We start from the raw sequence: 18978 nt of genomic DNA on the forward strand, positions 1-18978 counted from the left end.
GGCCAGGAACTGCTCCGGCACCACCCTCCTCCCCAGCGGGCCCGCACTATCCTCTGTGCTCACTGGTCTTGGCGGGGGGCACCCGTAGAGCTCCATATTCTCCCCTGACCCTCGCTTCGTAGACAGCATCACGGAGCAGCATAGAGGACTGGGCCACCTCACCAGCCAGCATGCGTTTTGACACTTGACGGGCTATTGGATGCTGAAACTATGACATTTCACAATTCAAAACCCTACCTCTGACATTCCCGTTTTGAAAAATTAGCATGCTTTTCTCAAAGTGACTTTAACCGGGACTGGCAACTTTAATACATTTTATTTTTCATTGTCTGTTTTTAAAATATGCATAACTATGTACTTTACTTACTCTTAACACTTTTTGAATATATTTCAGGAGCTAAGCATACCAGTGAGTCATACGATGTTTAGTTAAGAACTTGTAAATAAACACACATATACATTTTAATTTCTTATGATAATATGTGATTGTTTTGTAGCATGTATTTTCATTTGTATTTTCACATGAGGTAGAGTGGTTTTCTGCTACTCCGAATATATTAATTATGACTGTGCCTTGTAGGTGCTGATTACGTGACCTGGGTTCATAGACACTTGTCATTTCAATGAAAAAAGTTTAAGGCTTTAAGGGAGCACGGCGATCTTCTCCCAAAGGACCCCTCCTACCAGCTGCCCTGGCTGAGGCAGCTTCCGGGACACACACAGCCGCACTCGAGAAATTAACAGGTCTTTAAAAGACCATTTGCATGTTAATGGGGCTTTGTTGGCATTTCACCTCTTCTTAGGCCCCTGCAGCTCGACTCAATCACTGGAATCGCCCTGGCCCCGCAGCAGAGTCTTTCAGAGTCTCTCAGAGTTGCGCTGCTGAAACACTCAGTGTTTGCAGACACTCTAAACATTTTTTCCAAAAACACGGGGACAATGTCAGCAAGGTCCGCGGGCCGCAAAGGAAGGCTTGCCGGGCCGCCACTGGCCCGCGGGCCGTACTATGAGTACCCGTGTCCTAGGGGATTAGTGGGGAAGTTACCGCTTGGTCCCTCAATGACCAACAACCCATGACAATATGATGTTGCAGGTCTCTGTTGGCCCACTATATGGATTTCGCTCTCTTTTGTTCGGTTTACATTACAGTGCTGGAGTGTAGTTTTTGCACAAGGAGAAGGGCCTGATTGTGAATCTGCACTTTATAATATAATTAATTTATTTAGACTTGCGCTCTGACAAGTGATTATTGTTTTTAAGTTTTATTTAATTCCTGTATTGAACTACCAACATCTTAATTAGTTGACTCCTCGTGGCCCTTTTCGCCTCTCACACATCTCAGGGCTGTGGCCCCTTGTATTTGTTTTCATGTCCTGAGGTGTAAGAATATGGTTTTGTACTCCAGTGATGTGGTCCCCATATTGAGCCAGCTAATTTAGCACATCTTAGACATTCAGAAGTGACAATTGTGTTGGTGAGAGCGCATAGCAGATGCCTAGTTGAGGCTTATAATTCCCTTCCATTCCTTTTACACTAAATTCAAATATGTAATGTCGTTAAACGGGTTTCTCATGGATCAGTGATGGTTAAGGCATGATAGAGCGTCGTCAGGAATTGCTTCTATGACGTACTGCATAAGACACGGTTGGATATTAATTGTATTTTAATGTATTTTCTTTTATTGTACCTTTACGATCCATTTATTTAGATTTAATAAAGTTTATTCTGACTCTAGAACATCCTCCTATACCAAGCTTTCTTCTAGAGGGCATGGTGCCTTAATCTATATTAACAACCACCACTAGACCAAAGAGAACCCTCCCTACAGTTCTCCTAGTGCAGCCTTTGGGAGTTTATTCTCTATAGTAAGGCTTGTACAGCCATCAGCTTAACCATGAACAACTTACGGGTTTCTTCAAGGTGGCTGCCTTGGCCTCAGGAGTGAGTGAGGGGATCCAGAAGCTGGGCAGCTGTTTATCCTGTTCTTCACGACTGAGCTTGTTACTTGTGCTGGGCTGGGTTCCTCCTGTAAATCTCCAAAACATCACAAAGGTTAGCAATATTTCCAAAAGCTTGAACATAGTGATAAAGACTGCTACACTGAAAACTACACAGTGAAAGAAGTGTTAACATTTCCACACTATTCCTAGACCATGGGGAAACATAACAATAATATTACTACTACTATTTATAAGAGCTAAACATCCACCAGAGAAATGTAGTGCAAGTAAAGTTTTGAAGATGTCAGATCCAGATCTAGGGGCCTTCAGATGTTCTACAAGTCACCACTGGCTTAGAAACACACTGCAAGAACTCACCCTTCAGGATTCAACATATGATAGTGTTATCCCTATAATGCAGGGGCCAGTCTGTTATATGTCAGAGTTGTACTCCAAGCTGATTTGGTGGTAAACCCCTCCTTGGTCCTCCCTAACCACTTAACATTTGGTACCAAGTATTTCCAATTTTTCAGCCACTCATCCTGGTCCCTCCTATATGTACTACTAAGTAGTAAACTTACATGTTAGAGGATCCCTCCACAGAAAAGACAGGAGACATGGAGGTGGAGTTTTACCCCTCGAGGTTTGTAACTTATAACAAAATACAAGTAGTACTACTTTGCATACTTTATAATGTAGATTGTTAATTCATGCCCAATATGGAAGCCAGTTGTCTGGCATCATCACAGAAAATTTGACACCCGGCTCACTTGAATAATTTTAACTGGTTATTTTTGGGGCTCTGCCTGAGCTACTCTGCTTGTGGTCCAGCTCAACTGAGAGGGGCGTTCTACTCTAGTAGGTGCATATGCCGAAAAGTCGCTCTCCGAATATAGGGCCTGGATAGGTAATCTCTTCAATCATTTATTTATAAAAATCAGCTCCATTAATAATAAAGTGTTCAAGACAGAGATGGCTCAAGCCCTGAAAAAAAGAATTAAAGAAGAAAACAATGTAATTACAGGAGAAAAAAAACATTGTGCCCCTTGGGATCCTTTATAATGAAGGTCGCCTACCCAGTTACATAAAACCTAGTCTGGAGTAACATTTTTAAAAAGCCCTCCCTCAATGAAAAGCACAGGATTCTCCCACACAAGCTAGCCAGGTATCTTTACGGTAGAAGCATAAAACTGTTCTTGCAGATGCTAATTTCTAAGCAGGCCTTACTTTGAATGCCATGTACTAGAAATAAGAAGCTCGGGACAGTTACTAGTAAGGAAAATTACGAATTTAAAAACTGAGATGTTAAAGAGGGCAAAGGGGTGTAAATGCCTGTCTGGCATCTAGAAAAACATCTGGAAAAATGCTTGAAAATGGATAACGGTCATAGTCTATGAGTATTGATGTACTGTATTTCACTGCAATTGAAGTATGATATTGTACTGTAATGATGACTCTATGCTTTCAACTGTATTAAAATTGTTTACATTTTTTTTTATGGATAACTGTGCGAGGTCCCCGATTATCTGTGAGCAGGTTTTATCTAATTTCTTCATAAGTGGAAAACTACAATGATATGACAAGCCCTTCACTCACACAAATATCTCCTGTAGTGTGCATTTCTCAACTCTCCCTCATTTTTGATTCTCTTTCTCCACACATCTCTCTATGAGATCACCTTCCACACTCTGAATTTTACTCACCCATGAAAGGATTTAGGGGTTTGCTGATGATCGATGTTTCTTTTTCCAGAAATCCTTTAACTTTAGATTCTTTTGCTGCTTTCTGCAACTCCTGCACTTCTGCTTTTCTTTGAGTCTTCTGCTTTTCATAAGCCTGAAGCGAAAAAAGGAATCCATAGTCGCTCTTTGCAGAGGCTCTTCCACGGAGAAAACACACAGGATCTCATGTACGAAGGGGTTTAGCATTTGCAAACCATCTGAATCGGTAATTCAGAGGGTTTGCAAAAGTTAAAACCCTTTTTTTCTACTTACTAACCACAATTAGTGATTCGGAAACTAGTTTGTGAATCACTAAATATGTGTAGAAATAGATAATGATTTGTTATTTGGAACAGACATGTTGTAGGCGACCATTCCAGATGACAAAATCAGTATGCTGTGTATCAATGTTTTGTGAAAAAAATTCAGTTCCAAACTTACTAATAGCTATAGCTCAAATGAGGTAGTAACCCATTTGCAAAAGGAAATCGGTCCCACCTTGGGAACCCTTCCCCATTCTCAACATTGAAAAAACAGTTTGTTGGGGAGTAGGCAAGGGTCTATGGGACCACTGCAAACTCGCAAACAGGTAAAAAGTAATTTTCTTTTGAAATGCAGCTCTGTCTCCTTTAAGTAAAATGGACTGCAAAAAAACAACTTTGCTTTATTTAAAAGGCATTACAGACATGGTGGGCTGCATTCACAGACGGCCTCCTATCACAGCGAGTGGCAATTTGTGACCTACCTCACTCAAAATCATTAAGTAGGTTGGATTGTGAACCACTCAGATTCCTTACTTTGCGATTCAACTTTTTCCATACATAGGTTGGTTTGTAAAATAATTTTTGGGTCGCAAAAAGGTGGTGCACAAATTGTGACATCATTTTACAACCACATTAGTAGTACACAAGCTCTCTAGGCTCTACCCTTTACATCAGCCAGCAAAAAACCATGCAGTGACCTCCTTCTCAGAGATTCCTATGAAGAGAAAAGCATCCCATGAATACATACCATCTGTAGCCTCAGCCAGGGAAAAAGCACCCTTCAAGTTCTTGTCTCTTATGCCCTTTTGCAGACAGGAAACACTACCAGTGATTCACGAAAATCACAGCTTCTGACCCTTTCAAAATCTCTAAAGGTCTTGCAATACATGTTTTTCTGCTAAGTGAAAGCACACTAAGACCCATTTTCACCCCCTCTTCTGCAGGAAGAAAGCACACTCTCCTGCATGGGACCTTAACATATAATGCAAATCCTCGCTAGCACTACCTAGGACGATTTAGGCACTGTGAGCGTGTGTGTTTCCGGACCTGCATACTATTAATAACCCAATACACATAATATGTGGTACCTTCATCTGACGAGCAATTTCCTTCTTCTGATGCAAAATATATTCCAAGATTGCTTCTTTCTCAAAGATATAACCATCCGGGCTGTAAAAAATTAAAATAAAGCAAAGGAGAGACAAATTAAAGAAGTGGGAGAAACACAACATTCAAACATACCCTCAACAACAAAAATACACCGGAGGGTTCCAAGAAGTGAATTTTCAAAGAGACACATCACTGCTTTTCACAAAATGCAATTCATCTTTTTAATCTACTGTGGGAGTCCTCAATGTCGTGAAGTTGCCTACCTGGTACGGTTTCTCTCCGACCATGCCCAACAACTATTGGGGTGTAGCGTGAAGAGTCATCGGGTCCGTATCCCAATGTGGAGGTTTAAACCGGAGGCTCTGGGGGACCCGGGATATGCCATTTACTAGCAAGATGCACTCCAGAGTTTTTTCACCATGAATTGGCACACTGCAAACTCTTGTGGTGCACAATGGGGGGCACTGAAGGAAGTTGTGAGTGGTGCGAGTCTTCGTAAGAAATAAGGCATCAGGAGGAAGCTAGAACGGGAGTTGGGCGTAAGGGAAGAACAACTTTCGAGCTGCAAAGTCAAACGAAGGGGTGGGAGTTGAGCAAGGCATCACTGGCAGAGGCACATAGGATGCTTGCTACCATCTGGGACAGACTGGACTGCCATATCCAGAAAGATTATAGGCAATGACTTCATAGAAAAGGCCATAGATCAGGATGAATGTTGGCTTGGGTCCTCAAGAGAAAAGCGCCCTCTACCAATAACTCTGCCCTTCGTGGTGCAAAGGGTTTAATGGTAATGGGTCAGGTGGCCATTACCAGACTACTACATGATCAACTCGCTATGGTATATACTGCTGTGGCACCAGTGGAGGCTCCAGGGGTGGAGAACGTTCCTTAATCGGCTGGCTGTTCCCTAACTGATAGCAGGCGGGGCAGAGGGTAACAGTGGTGGAGGTGGAACTCTCCATACTCTCCATACACTACTGCCTGCTGTTACCTCTTCCCAAGAAGGGGAGAAAGATGCGGAACAAATTTGGGCCTCCTGCTGGCGAGATGCAGCGTAGCCATAAGGGGGCCAGAACTACCTCACCAGATCTCTCTAAGTGGAGGACTGATTTTCTGGAGTGGGCAGTAGCAGAGGAATGTCCACTCCGGAGGGTACACACTGACAAACATGCGGAAAGGGATCTCCAAGTCTGGTGCAGCATGCTGGACACACTGGGTGGACATAGGGCAAAGTGGATCCGGTCATTGGGGAGGGGGGGGGGAGTGGGTAGTAGAGTGACACTGCTCCTACTGGGGAGTTAGACTTAAGGACTGTACCGGATGAGCACATGTTATTTAAGAACGGGCACTCACTAGCTCCTCATGAACCCAGTGGATCCACTTCGGCATAGTGTCCAGTTTTGCGCCATTGAGGAAACAAGGGTTCCTGGACTGGATCAAAAAAGGGTATGCAAGGTATCCAAATGTGCCCTTCAAAGCAGTCTGTTGGTGCTGGCAAGCGCCCCCACAGCGGGCCAATACACTAAGTCCTGTCTGAGAGGTGGTCTGATGTAAATATATAATTTACCGTCGTAATTTCTATGCAGGTAAGTACTTAATCAATAATAACTCAATCAGAAAGAAAGAAAACAGAGTCCGTGGTGTTAGAGTTCTTAGGGGTTTTATTCCTTAAAAAGGAATGGTCTAGACCAGGATATCATGTTCTTCCCACCACAGGGGTGGAAGGAAGGATAGAGAGAGCACGCGCTACATTTTATTGACAGTACATAGCTTATATACTTAATTCATGACATGAAAAACAGTACAGTAGGCGTAACAGCTGAGAGAAGACAAGATAACAGTAGCCACGTCTTACTAGTACGTAATCAGAAGGCGTGGACTAGGCGTGTGCTGGAAACGTCACAGATAGGTGTCACAAAAGGGGTGGCGCTAAACAGAAATGTTGCAATGTCAGCAGAAATCGGAAGCTTGGATGCGCGCGCAGCTGCATGACGTGTGATGGACGTGAAACTGGAGGGTGCAGGGGGCTTGACATTTGCACTGCCGGAAAGAGACAGAAGTCTGGCATGTCAGATCAACTTGTGCTTCTATCATATCTGATATCTGGTGTTTAGGAACTGAGCTATCTGGGCAGAAAGGTCTCTAGGGCAGAAGCTATTCTATACTGACTGTGAGTGCGTGTATAAGCGCCTGAGTGTCTGTATGAGAAGCGTGGGGGCATGGGCCTTCCATGGGAGCATGGAAACAGAAGCTATGAATTACGTGTACGGAGACAGGTCGGCCCTTTGGCCCTGTAGCTGAGGGGGTGTTTACTGAAGCTAGCAGGCAGGAATGTATTTTCGAGGAGCGGAACAGATAACTCGAAGGTTATAGTCAATCTTGGCAGGCAGCAGACTGAGCTGAACGCGCTGGGCCGCGCTAGAAGTAAGGCAGAGTTCACGGGTACGGGGGCAGCCTGGGCAGCCTGGCCTGAGGCTCCCAGAGTCAGAAAGGAGAAAAAGGCTCGATGGCAGATATTCTGGGCCTACTTTGCCAGAGCTGAAAAACATGTAGAGTACACTACAAAAAGACGTTGGCATAGTATACTTAGGAACGGGCTATCCAACCCATTCAGGGTGGGTCTGAAAGAGGACATGTTGACGATGGACGCAAATGTATTTGCGTCTTCATAGCTGGTACAGGAGGGAAGTTACATGCACTTTAACTCGTACATGGAGACGGTGGGGTACACGCTAGGGAACACAACTTGACCAGAATTTATATTTCCTCATTCCCTCCTTGTTCCCTACGGACCCTTCATGATATATCAATCATCATAAATTGATCAGTTTGTTCTTGTAACATAATTTGTTCGTCTCTCTTCCGTTGTCTATTTGAGAGAAAACTGGAATGTTCAATGCACGATGTGGCACACAGTCCACATATCGCCGGCCCACACTGTAGGCACAGGCAGCAGCTGAATACTATGACAAGGCCAAAACCTAGGAAGGATAGGATCTTCCATCCCCAAGCAGTTAACGTTGTCCAGAACCAACCGGACCAAGTCCAGGTGCCTGGATTCTGATGTATCTGATTTGCAATTTTATGCAGACGGGTAATGGCTTGATATACAGACGGCGCGTTTTGTGGGATGAAAACACAGCAACTTGACCCGATGACCTTACAGGCTCCACCTCTATCTGCCAAGATGACGTCAATAACAAGACGATTTTGAAGGACAACAACCCGCATAGCAGATTGCTCCTCTGTTAGGTTACCTAAGGCGGAGGCAGTTTCATGTACTACAGCTTCAAGTGTTCTAGTTAATCTACGTATTAATTTACTGTTTTGAACGGGGCCTAAAAAGAAAAAGAATCCCTTATTAAAATCGGTGTACTGTTCCCATGCCGTTTCTGTATAGTCGACAAGCGGAAGATCTCTTCGGAGTCTATTCTTTACTAGATTTGTGTTTCTGTGGTAATCAGGAGGAGCTAGAAAAACAGGTGGCAGAAGGAATGCAATATAACAAGTACCATCCCAATCTGGAGGCAGACGTATGTATGCGGTATGACCACAAACAAAATAAGAGTGACTGATAGCTTTGAAGGACGATTTACCATGATCACTGAATTCGACCACAGTAGTGCATTTACTATGACCTAAGTGTACTGAACCTTTCTTTCTGACACATAATTTACCAGTGACTGGTAATACTAGCATAGCGGGTAGTACTGGTGCAGCCTCGGATTCAACAGTAAGGATCATAAGGCTAATTGTGTAATTACCTAATCCATATACTTCATTTTCTAGATCAGTTCCTATTCGAGTGGGGAGTCCCTCCTTATCAGGGTAACAGACGTCAAGCAGGACTAAGTTCAAGTTTCCCCAAACCCAGCCCCCATCGAAAACAGCAATATCAGGATCTAAGGAATTAATTATTTTAAACCATGCCCCACAGGAGCCATTGTGAGTGAATGGGTACGGAAAGAGGGGCAGAGCTCCCTTGTAATTCTGGTAGGGAGGGAGTCGGCCACATATCCAGCAGTCTGTAGCATTGTTAGTCTGATGGGAATGATGCAGCATACTAATGAATGTGTTGTTGCGCAGCGCAAGTCTGTAGGAGAGTTCGTGTAGAGGTAATTCGCTAAAAGAGTGTTCAGCAGACACATTATAAGCAGATTGTCCATTCTTGAAAATAGGGCAGTAGATAGGGAGAAGTACGCTTGCAACAATTATCAGAATACTTAGAAAAAACATGATTAATAATGTCACTATACAGTGACTACGCAGTGATTTACAGTATGTACGTTTCTTGTACTCTCGCTCTCTCTCTCTATTTCGATCTAGGGGATACATGTCAGAAACTATTTAACCGATTCACCTAGGGGAGGACTTAAACAATTAAACTGTCTGACTTGCTAGATCGAAGCTTGAGTCTGTATTCCTCTTGAGGAGTTTTCTCTCGTTTGGAAACTTCAAAGTCACTGGGCTCGATACAGTCTTTGGAAGGGGTGGATGAGCCTGGGTCGGATTTCAGTTCATTACACAGCTTAACATGGCTCATGTGGACCCACCCCTTCCTGCCCTCAACCTTCACCGCTGTCCTCGTAGTAAGTAGAACGGTCTTCGGCGATTTCCAGCGGGGCTCCAACGGACTTTTCCGGTCGAAGTTCCTGATAAGGATCAGATCCCCTGGACGGACATCGTGTGGCTTTACATCAGTGTTGTCAGGGAAGGCAGCGGCAACCTGTGAACGACATGATTGGAGTGCAGACATCAAGGAGGCAAGGTAATCGGTCAACATATTGCAATCAACATCGGTAATTCTTTTAGGAATGGGCGTCCCCCACATATTCGGTGGTCTACCAAAGACCACTTCGTACGGGGATAGTCCTGATCTCGAATGGGCAACCATTCTCATGTAGAACAGTGCCACTGGCAGGGCGACTATCCAGTCGACCCCTTTCTCTTGACATATTTTAGCAAGACGTGTCTTTAGTGTCTGATTATGCCTTTCTACAAGGCCTGCGGCTTCGGGATGTCGGACACAATGGAATTTCCACTGATATCCTAGCAGCAAGGAAACCTGCTTCATTAATTCGGATGAGAATGGCTGACCGTTATCTGAGTACACGACACGAGGCATGCCGTATCGTGGGAAGAATTCACGAACCAGCTGCTTGGCAGTGGTCGGAGCAGTATAATCTGGGACTGGGTATGCTTCGGTCCAACGGGACAGTGCACAAACAACTACGAGGACATATTTAAATCCCCGACAACGGTCCATCTGGATATAATCCATCTGGAGGACTTCAAAAGGATGATCGGGAGGATGAAATCCACCTTGCTCTACAGGGACGCTTTTACCTGGATTGAACTGACAACAGATCATGCAAGTACGCACTTTCTGTTTTGCTGCTGCTCGTAAGTGTTTATTGCTCCAGAGATTCTGTAAACTATCTAACATTGCTTTTTCTCCTAGATGTGCTGGGCTATGTGCTGTATTGATTATGACTTGAACCATAGAGTCAGGGAGAAACCATGTAGATTTTCCCTTCGTCATCCAACCTTGATCTGTCTGGATCCCTCCTAGTTCGATCCATTTCTTTATTTCATCTGGGGTAGCATGTGTCTGAATATCGATAACATCTAGTGCGGGATCCCTAACTGTCATGCAATATGTCGGTCCTATTGTCTTTGTCACGTCAGTTGTCTGAGTGTGAGTCAATGCTGTATGTTTCGCTGTCTGATCTGCCAGGTCATTACCCTGGGAGACAGAATCTGTGACCTTAGTATGTGCTTTACACTTCATGACTGATATGCCCGAGGGCAAATGTATTGCTTCTAACAGTGCTTGAATGAGGGGACCGTGTTGTATCTTGGTACCATGAGACGTCAGGAAACCTCGTTCTTGCCATAACATTCCGAAGTCGTGTACGACTCCGAACGCATAACGGGAATCAGTGTATATGTTAACATTTCTGTTCTTGGCTAGTATACAAGCTCGGGTCAGAGCGATGAGCTCTGCTGCTTGAGCAGACAGTGTGTCAATACGATGTGTTTCTTTAACTTCAGTTTCAGTGGTCACTGCATACGCGGCCACTAATTCTCCTGTACTTGTTCTCATGCATGAACCGTCCACATAAAGTGTCAGGTCTGGATTTGTCAGTGGGACATCTGTTAAGTCTCGTCGTGGCTTTGTTACTGCATTAATGATTTCTATACAATCATGCGGGGCTGGATCTGTCATAATTGTAGGTAACAGTGTTGCGGGGTTCAGAATGCTGCAGCATCTGATTTCTATGTGTGGCTGGAATAACGTTAATTCATAACCTGTCAGTCGTGCTATAGTCAAGTGCTGAGTCTGGGTTCTGTTTAAAAGAACCTCAACAGAATGTGGAACTTGTACGGTTAACTGATGGCCTAAAACAATTGAATCGCTCTGTCTGATTGCTAGTGCTGTTGCTGCTACTGACTTTAAGCACGCAGGGAGTGCCTGGGCTACTGAATCCAGTGTACTTGAAAAATAAGCGCAAGGCTTATGTGAACCTGCTTGATCTTGGGTGAGGACAGACAACGCTGTACCATCACGTTCTGTAACAAAAAGTGTAAACGGTTTGCTGTAACATGGTGTCGCTAAAACTGGTGCTTGGCATAATGCTTTCTTTAATTCCTCAAAGGCTTGTGTATGTTCCTGAGTCCAAGGAAGGACAGTCGAGGTTGCTGCCTCCTGCGTTGTTAACTGAATGAGTGGTTTAGCTAAAAATGCATATTGAGGAATCCATTGTCTGCAGTACGAGGTGAGGCCTATGAAGGCCCGCACTTCTTTTTGTGTCTGCGGTTGTGGCATATTTGCAATTAACTGAATGCGATCGGGAGTGAGCTGTCTCCCCACTTTGGACAGCAAGTGACCCAAGTACACAACTTGCTGAACACAGAATTGTAGCTTCGAAGGAGACACCTTGTGTCCCTTGTCTGCCAGAAAATGTAAAACTGTCAGTGATGCTTGTTCACATTCGGGCTCACTTCGTGCGGTGATCAGCAGATCATCGACGTATTGCAGTAATGCGGTGTTAACTGGCATTGTGATACAATCAAGTTGTCTTTTCAGTGCTTTGCTATAGATGCTGGGGCTTTCTGTGAATCCTTGAGGTGCGCGTGAAAATTTGAAACTGCGTCCATTTAAACTGAATCCGAAGAGATATTGGCTCTCTGGATCAATAGGCACGCTGAAGAAGGCGTTCTTGAGGTCAATTACAGTAAAGAACGTTGCTTCTGAATCAATAGCAGTCAATAAGGATGAGATATCGGGAACCACAGGGTACTGTGGAATAATGCATTTATTCAGTTCTCGAAGATCAATCACCAGCCGATATACTGGCGGTGCATTGGGATCAGTACGTTTAAGAATCGGAATAATGGGTGAATTACAGATATTGGAGTCGGTCTCTACGACCACTCCTTGTGCTATAAGCTCTTCAATGATTTCCAGTAAAGCCACTACAGCATTGGGTGGTAACTTGTATTGTCTGATTCGTGGTAGTACAACTCCTGTTTTGAGTGTAACACGGTATGGTGTGATATGCATACAACCTACATCAGTTGGGCCTTTTGCCCACAGGTGCTCTGGTACATTTTTCAATCTGACATCGAATTCTCGCAAAACATAATGACCCTTGAAATCCCGTAGAAAGAGTCTAACTCCCTCCGGGGAACAGCAGATTATAGCTCCTAGAGCCTTCAATGTTTTAATTCCTAACAGATTTTCTGGACATGATTTTGTAAGTAACAAGTCTGTAACACGTGATAATGGACCCACAGCCAGGGGGACTGGTTCTGATACTTCATTTACAATGGGCTGTCCTGAAAAGCCAAGGGAAACATTCTGTGAGCCTGAGAGGGGTGCCCCTGGGACTTCATTATGACTTATTGTGGTGCGGCTTGCCCCTGTGTCAATTAAAAACTTTCTGTCTTTTCCCAATACTTGACTGTGTACATAAGGACCTTCTTGATCTACAGGAATTTCAATAAGAGGCAAGCCAAATTCCCTCTCTAGGCTGTTTCATGTATATCGTTGATAATCAGGGTAAGCGGACTGGGCATACTGGTACATCTGTTGTGAAACTTGCTGGGATGCGGCAATGGGCTGTGGCTGTGATACCGCTACTGTCTGTGCTGGAGGTGAAGAAGCATGCATAGGCTGTGTATTCTGTGTATTCTGTGAAGACTGATGCTGGTTATGGTCTTGTCTAGGCGGATGCGGCCTTTCCTTAGTTTTACCTGTTGCTATGTTATGTTTCAGAACGGGGCATTCATGTACGTAGTGTCCTGGTTGCTTGCAGTAGTTGCATGTCCCTTTAACGGGAGCTGTGGCGTGACCTGTCTGGGTCGTACCTTTTCTATTCCCGTCGGTATGGACCGACTGGGCTACTAACATTTTCATTTTTGTGTCTTTCATACGTTTCTGTTCTTGATCCTGTTCTTCTCTAATTCTATTCTGATGGTATTGTAACATTTGTAACATCTGAGATGGCGTATTTGCTTGCCATGTACTCTCCACCTTGTATACACGATTCTTGACCGCTAACAGGGAATTCTCGACTAACTTTGATACAAAAAGATGCGGGTACGATTCGCTACTTGGTTTAAGACCACTATTAATGATAAAACATTTCTCGAATCTTGAATAAAAGTCACTAGTATCTTCGTCGGGCTTCTGTTTACATGCTGAGATTGCATCCCAGTCTTCTTTTCTAGTTGCCAATAATCGTGGCAGAACCTGTACTATTAAACCTGGTAATGCTTTAGTTTTGTCCCCAAGGCCTACCCCTGGGACCCGTTTGTTCTCTTCATCTTCTATTTCTGCCCATGCAATCTTTGTGTCTCCCACCTCCCATTCTTTTTCCTTTAGTTTCTCGTAGATGCCCGTGGGCAGTAGTACTTTTAACATTTTCATGATATCATCATATGTGTAATCCCCCATCAGTAACATGTCTTTAAGCTCTCTGTGGAAACCTGCAGGGTCTTTATCATGGCTCGGGACTAGTTTCTTCATTTCTAACAGTTCTAACTTGGTCAATGGCGTGTGTACATATACACGCTTCAAGATATTGTCCGTACCCATAACTGGGTGTACTTCACGTAAGGGGTTCTGACTTTCAATGCCACCCAGGCATTGCATGTGATACGTTTTTCTTTCTGGGGGCGGAGCAGGAACATATTCGGAGCTTATGAAAGTGTCATATCTACGGCGTTGTTCTAGAATTATTTGAATTAATTTGGTACTTAGACCTCTCCATCTGTCCATGAGTAGCACTTCTAATAATTCGGGTAAGGGACCTGGATCCGAATGCTGATGTCTGTACTTTATGAGAAGGTGCTGAATCATGTATACACCTGCTAATTTCTGCTCGTCTGGGGAGAGGTTCAGAAATGTCTGTGCTACAGTGTCATCATTATATATGTCTGGATTTTCGGCCCATGATATGGCTGACCGGGCTAGTTCTTGTTCATCCATAGAATTGAGTACATGGTACCCTACTCGATCTCGAAGCCTTCTATCAGTTTCCTGGAACTGATGTTCAGCAGAATTCGGGTTTGTTAAGCCACAGAAAAGAACTCTCTTGCTTTCTGGACGGATGCCTTTCCTAAGGTAATTTCCTTTACCTACATATGCTATAGTGTCTAGAGTTTCTTCTGGTTCTTCACATTCTTCTTCCCCCTCGGAGGAAGCCTTCTCTTTCTCTTTTTGGTGTATTTCTATCACTGTTTTTCTAATTTTCTTATACATACTAGCTATGCAAGTCCCCTTATCGTGTTTTCCTTCAGATATATTCTGACCCCACTTGGTTAATGCATCTAATTCACTCTGGTCGGTCCCAGGCCTATCTCGTTCTCTTATTAGGCAATTTATGAAAAAACGTAGTATTTGTGCTTGAATGTCAACTTTCTGACGCTCCATGGCATCCTTAATACTGTCGGGGTCTTTCCCAGTCTGAATGAACTCATATATTCTATCTAGGCGCTCCTTCATTCCTGCATAACACAGCAGGGAATCAGTAGCAGATCTTAACCGTAATGATGCCATCACCATTGTATCGTCTTTGCCGGGTACTGGATCATATCTGCAAACTGAAATGGTTTCTTTAAACACGTCAAGACGGGGTGATTTAAACGAAAAAGGATTCCGCAAGTCCCCAAGCGGTAACCTGCGTGTCGGTGGCGGGGTGTGAAGACCCCCGGTAGCACCCCCTGAGGTGGAAGCTTGAGCATTAGTTCTTTGTGGAGTCTGTACCTGAACTTGAATGTGTCTTTTAGTGGGATCAGGTAGAAGTGGTTTCGGTGGATCAGTTTTAGGTACGGGAAGTGGTGGAGCTGGTGGAACAGGGGATACCTGTCGTGATACTGGTAGAATATGGTTTTGGGGCGGGTTACCACCCCCGTCCCCGTCGTTAGGCAGGGCGCGGACAGGCAGATTGGTGTAAGCAGGTGCTACATCCTCTAGATAGGAATTCAGGAATATGTCTTTAGTGGTCCTATGAGTTACTTTAGTTGGAACCAATGGGGGCGGTAGGTCTTTCGGTAATTCTGAAATGGCCTCAGGTGAACCCTCGGCCACGAGATACATACCGTTTACAAGATTATTTCGTGCGCGGTCTATCTGTTCAGTTTTTACTCGGATCCCCTCGGTAACTAGTTCGTTTTCTTGGGCTTTCTCTGATTCTTTAAGTCTGTCTTCTCTACGTAATGTTCTTTCAGCACGTTTATGTGATTCCTTACGCCAAAATTCTATGGCGTCTTTCTGAGATTGTCTGGCTTTCTTTTTCCATAGTGCTTCCTCTACCTTCATAATGCACTCGGCATCCCATGTCCCGTTAACGGGCCATCTGTGTCTTTCGTCTAGATGTTTGGTATAGTCAGCCCATAAATCGAGATATAATATGGCATCTAGGCCATGCTTGTGGTACATAAAGTTACCTGGGGTGTCCCTAGGGGGGATAGGAATTTCTTCCTCTAGTATCCCTTTCCTAGTTCCTATCTGCTTTAACTTGTTGAAAAACGGCATCTTGTTTACTTGGTACTGAATGCTCAATCCTTGTTACTTAATACTGAATACGGCTAGTTATACAAGAAAACATAAATGCACATTTGGAAACAGTCACACTCATACCACGACATTAATCACATGAAAAGACATTTTGAAAACATATATGACTACCCCCTATATCGGATGTACTGCTAAACAGCACAGATACACTGCTAAAGCGGTGCAGAACGGATGTACTGCTAAACAGTACAGATACACTGTCTAAAACAGTGCAGACCGGACTTGTGTACCCAAACCCGTCTAGATACGTCCCAGCGATGGTACTCACCGGGAAGCACGGAAACAGAAGGCCTCGGAAAACTCGACTAGACTCGATACTTCGGGAAACTTCGGAAAACTTCGGAAAACCTCGGAAAACTTCGGAAAACTGGTGGGCCTCTCGACACCTCGGACCTTGCTTCTTTCGGCTGGGCTCTGGTCGGGATCCTCCGCACTCCTCACCGCCTCGTCTGGGTACTGATCGTAATCTTCGCCACCTCCGTGGGCCAGAGGGAGATACAGGAAATCCTGCCAGTACGCGTAGTTTCCTTCTAGCTGATGGCAGGGGACAGAGTTTACAACGCACCAACCGGCGTGTGAGGTGGGGGAGGGGTCCCTATTCGGGCGCCAAAATGATGTAAATATATAATTTACCGTCGTAATTTCTATGCAGGTAAGTACTTAATCAATAATAACTCAATCAGAAAGAAAGAAAACAGAGTCCGTGGTGTTAGAGTTCTTAGGGGTTTTATTCCTTAAAAAGGAATGGTCTAGACCAGGATATCATGTTCTTCCCACCACAGGGGTGGAAGGAAGGATAGAGAGAGCACGCGCTACATTTTATTGACAGTACATAGCTTATATACTTAATTCATGACATGAAAAACAGTACAGTAGGCGTAACAGCTGAGAGAAGACAAGATAACAGTAGCCACGTGTTACTAGTACGTAATCAGAAGGCGTGGACTAGGCGTGTGCTGGAAACGTCACAGATAGGTGTCACAAAAGGGGTGGCGCTAAACAGAAATGTTGCAATGTCAGCAGAAATCGGAAGCTTGGATGCGCGCGCAGCTGCATGACGTGTGATGGACGTGAAACTGGAGGGTGCAGGGGGCTTGACATTTGCACTGCCGGAAAGAGACAAAAGTCTGGCATGTCAGATCAACTTGTGCTTCTATCATATCTGATATCTGGTGTTTAGGAACTGAGCTATCTGGGCAGAAAGGTCTCTAGGGCAGAAGCTATTCTATACTGACTGTGAGTGCGTGTATAAGCGCCTGAGTGTCTGTATGAGAAGCGTGGGGGCATGGGCCTTCCATGGGAGCATGGAAACAGAAGCTATGAATTACGTGTACGGAGACAGGTCGGCCCTTTGGCCCTGTAGCTGAGGGGGTGTTTACTGAAGCTAGCAGGCAGGAATGTATTTTCGAGGAGCGGAACAGATAACTCGAAGGTTATAGTCAATCTTGGCAGGCAGCAGACTGAGCTGAACGCGCTGGGCCGCGCTAGAAGTAAGGCAGAGTTCACGTGTACGGGGGCAGCCTGGCCTGAGGCTCCCAGAGTCAGAAAGGAGAAAAAGGCTCGATGGCAGATATTCTGGGCCTACTTTGCCAGAGCTGAAAAACATGTAGAGTACACTACAAAAAGACGTTGGCATAGTATACTTAGGAACGGGCTATCCAACCCATTCAGGGTGGGTCTGAAAGAGGACATGTTGACGATGGACGCAAATGTATTTGCGTCTTCATAGCTGGTACAGGAGGGAAGTTACATGCACTTTAACTCGTACATGGAGACGGTGGGGTACACGCTAGGGAACACAACTTGACCAGAATTTATATTTCCTCAGGTCAGACCTCCCTGTGACAAGAAACCTATTGTTCTACCTTTCCCTGCTCGAGCTCAGTAGCGGGAGGGCAGAATCGGGTCTGTGGTCGGCAGCAGCACTAGCTTGCTGTCAGACCCGGGAAGGCTGTTACCGCGAGTAAAGGGGGTGCGCAAGGGGGTCCTCAGTACATGGGATCATACTTCCAGCACCGGATTCAGTTTAGGGTACGATTTCAACATGTTTGTTACCAAACATGACCAGGTTCAGTGTAGCCATTATATAGTTGCTGGGGTCCTGATTAGCAGGATCCCAGCAGTCTACAGTACAAAACACAGACACCAGGCAAAAAGTGGGTGGAACCATGAAAGCAGATTCCACTTTCCTACCATTTGGTTTTATGCTCAACTTTCACGGACCCAAAGGTTAGAATTTATGGAATTCTGATTATCGACTGAATGATTGATTGTTCTGTCTTCTACCTATCCTTTCACCTTCTCGAGACTCTCCTGTTTCTGCTTAGTCACTCATCGCACTTTGACAATATGTATGTACATGATTATACTATGCTGCAATGTCTTATTTCTTTGAAAATTGAATAAACAAATTAACAACAACTAAAAATCTTTTTAATCTACTGGGATCGCGGTTTAGGATTAGTCACAACAAGCAAGTTGGAAAAAGCTATATGGGCAGTCTCAGGGGGTGGCGACTCTGACAAAGAGCAAGCCACAGTGATCAGCCAGGACCAAGGGTACAGATACCTATCTATCTTGGCAATCTACAGTTCAGTTCTGAATCCTATGATTAAAAAGAGATCAAACACCATCCTGAAGTCCAACAGAGAAGCACTGCTCCTACAGTCACCCTCCCAGAGTTTTGTTACAGGGACAGTGCTCGCCAAGGACACCTCACTTATACTGGTCACAGAAACCTCTCATAAGACAAAGCCATGTGAGAAGAGGCTATGGCAGCTAAGTTGCGTAACATAACATGCATATTTGTAGTGTACAACATTCACTTACGAGGCAGTATAATGGAACTGCTGAGAGAT

General features: G+C 44.5%; 1 protein-coding gene across 4 annotated transcripts in view; it reads right to left on the minus strand.

Moving 5' to 3' along the window:
* The window catches only part of NOSIP (nitric oxide synthase interacting protein), a 415999-nt gene that overhangs the window by 39015 nt on the left and 358006 nt on the right, over positions 1-18978 (minus strand). For all 4 annotated transcript variants that reach the window (XM_086930122.1, XM_086930124.1, XM_086930121.1 and 1 more), the window contains exons 4-6: positions 5013-5094; positions 3644-3776; positions 1908-2026 (exon numbers count right to left, since the gene is read on the minus strand). In XM_086930122.1, coding sequence (XP_086786248.1) covers positions 1908-2026; positions 3644-3776; positions 5013-5094 — 334 coding nt within the window. The remainder of the gene's footprint in view (positions 1-1907; positions 2027-3643; positions 3777-5012; positions 5095-18978) is intronic.

This window comes from Lissotriton vulgaris, chromosome 7 (genome assembly GCF_964263255.1).
Source record: "Lissotriton vulgaris chromosome 7, aLisVul1.2, whole genome shotgun sequence".
Taxonomy (NCBI): Eukaryota; Metazoa; Chordata; class Amphibia; order Caudata; family Salamandridae; genus Lissotriton; species Lissotriton vulgaris.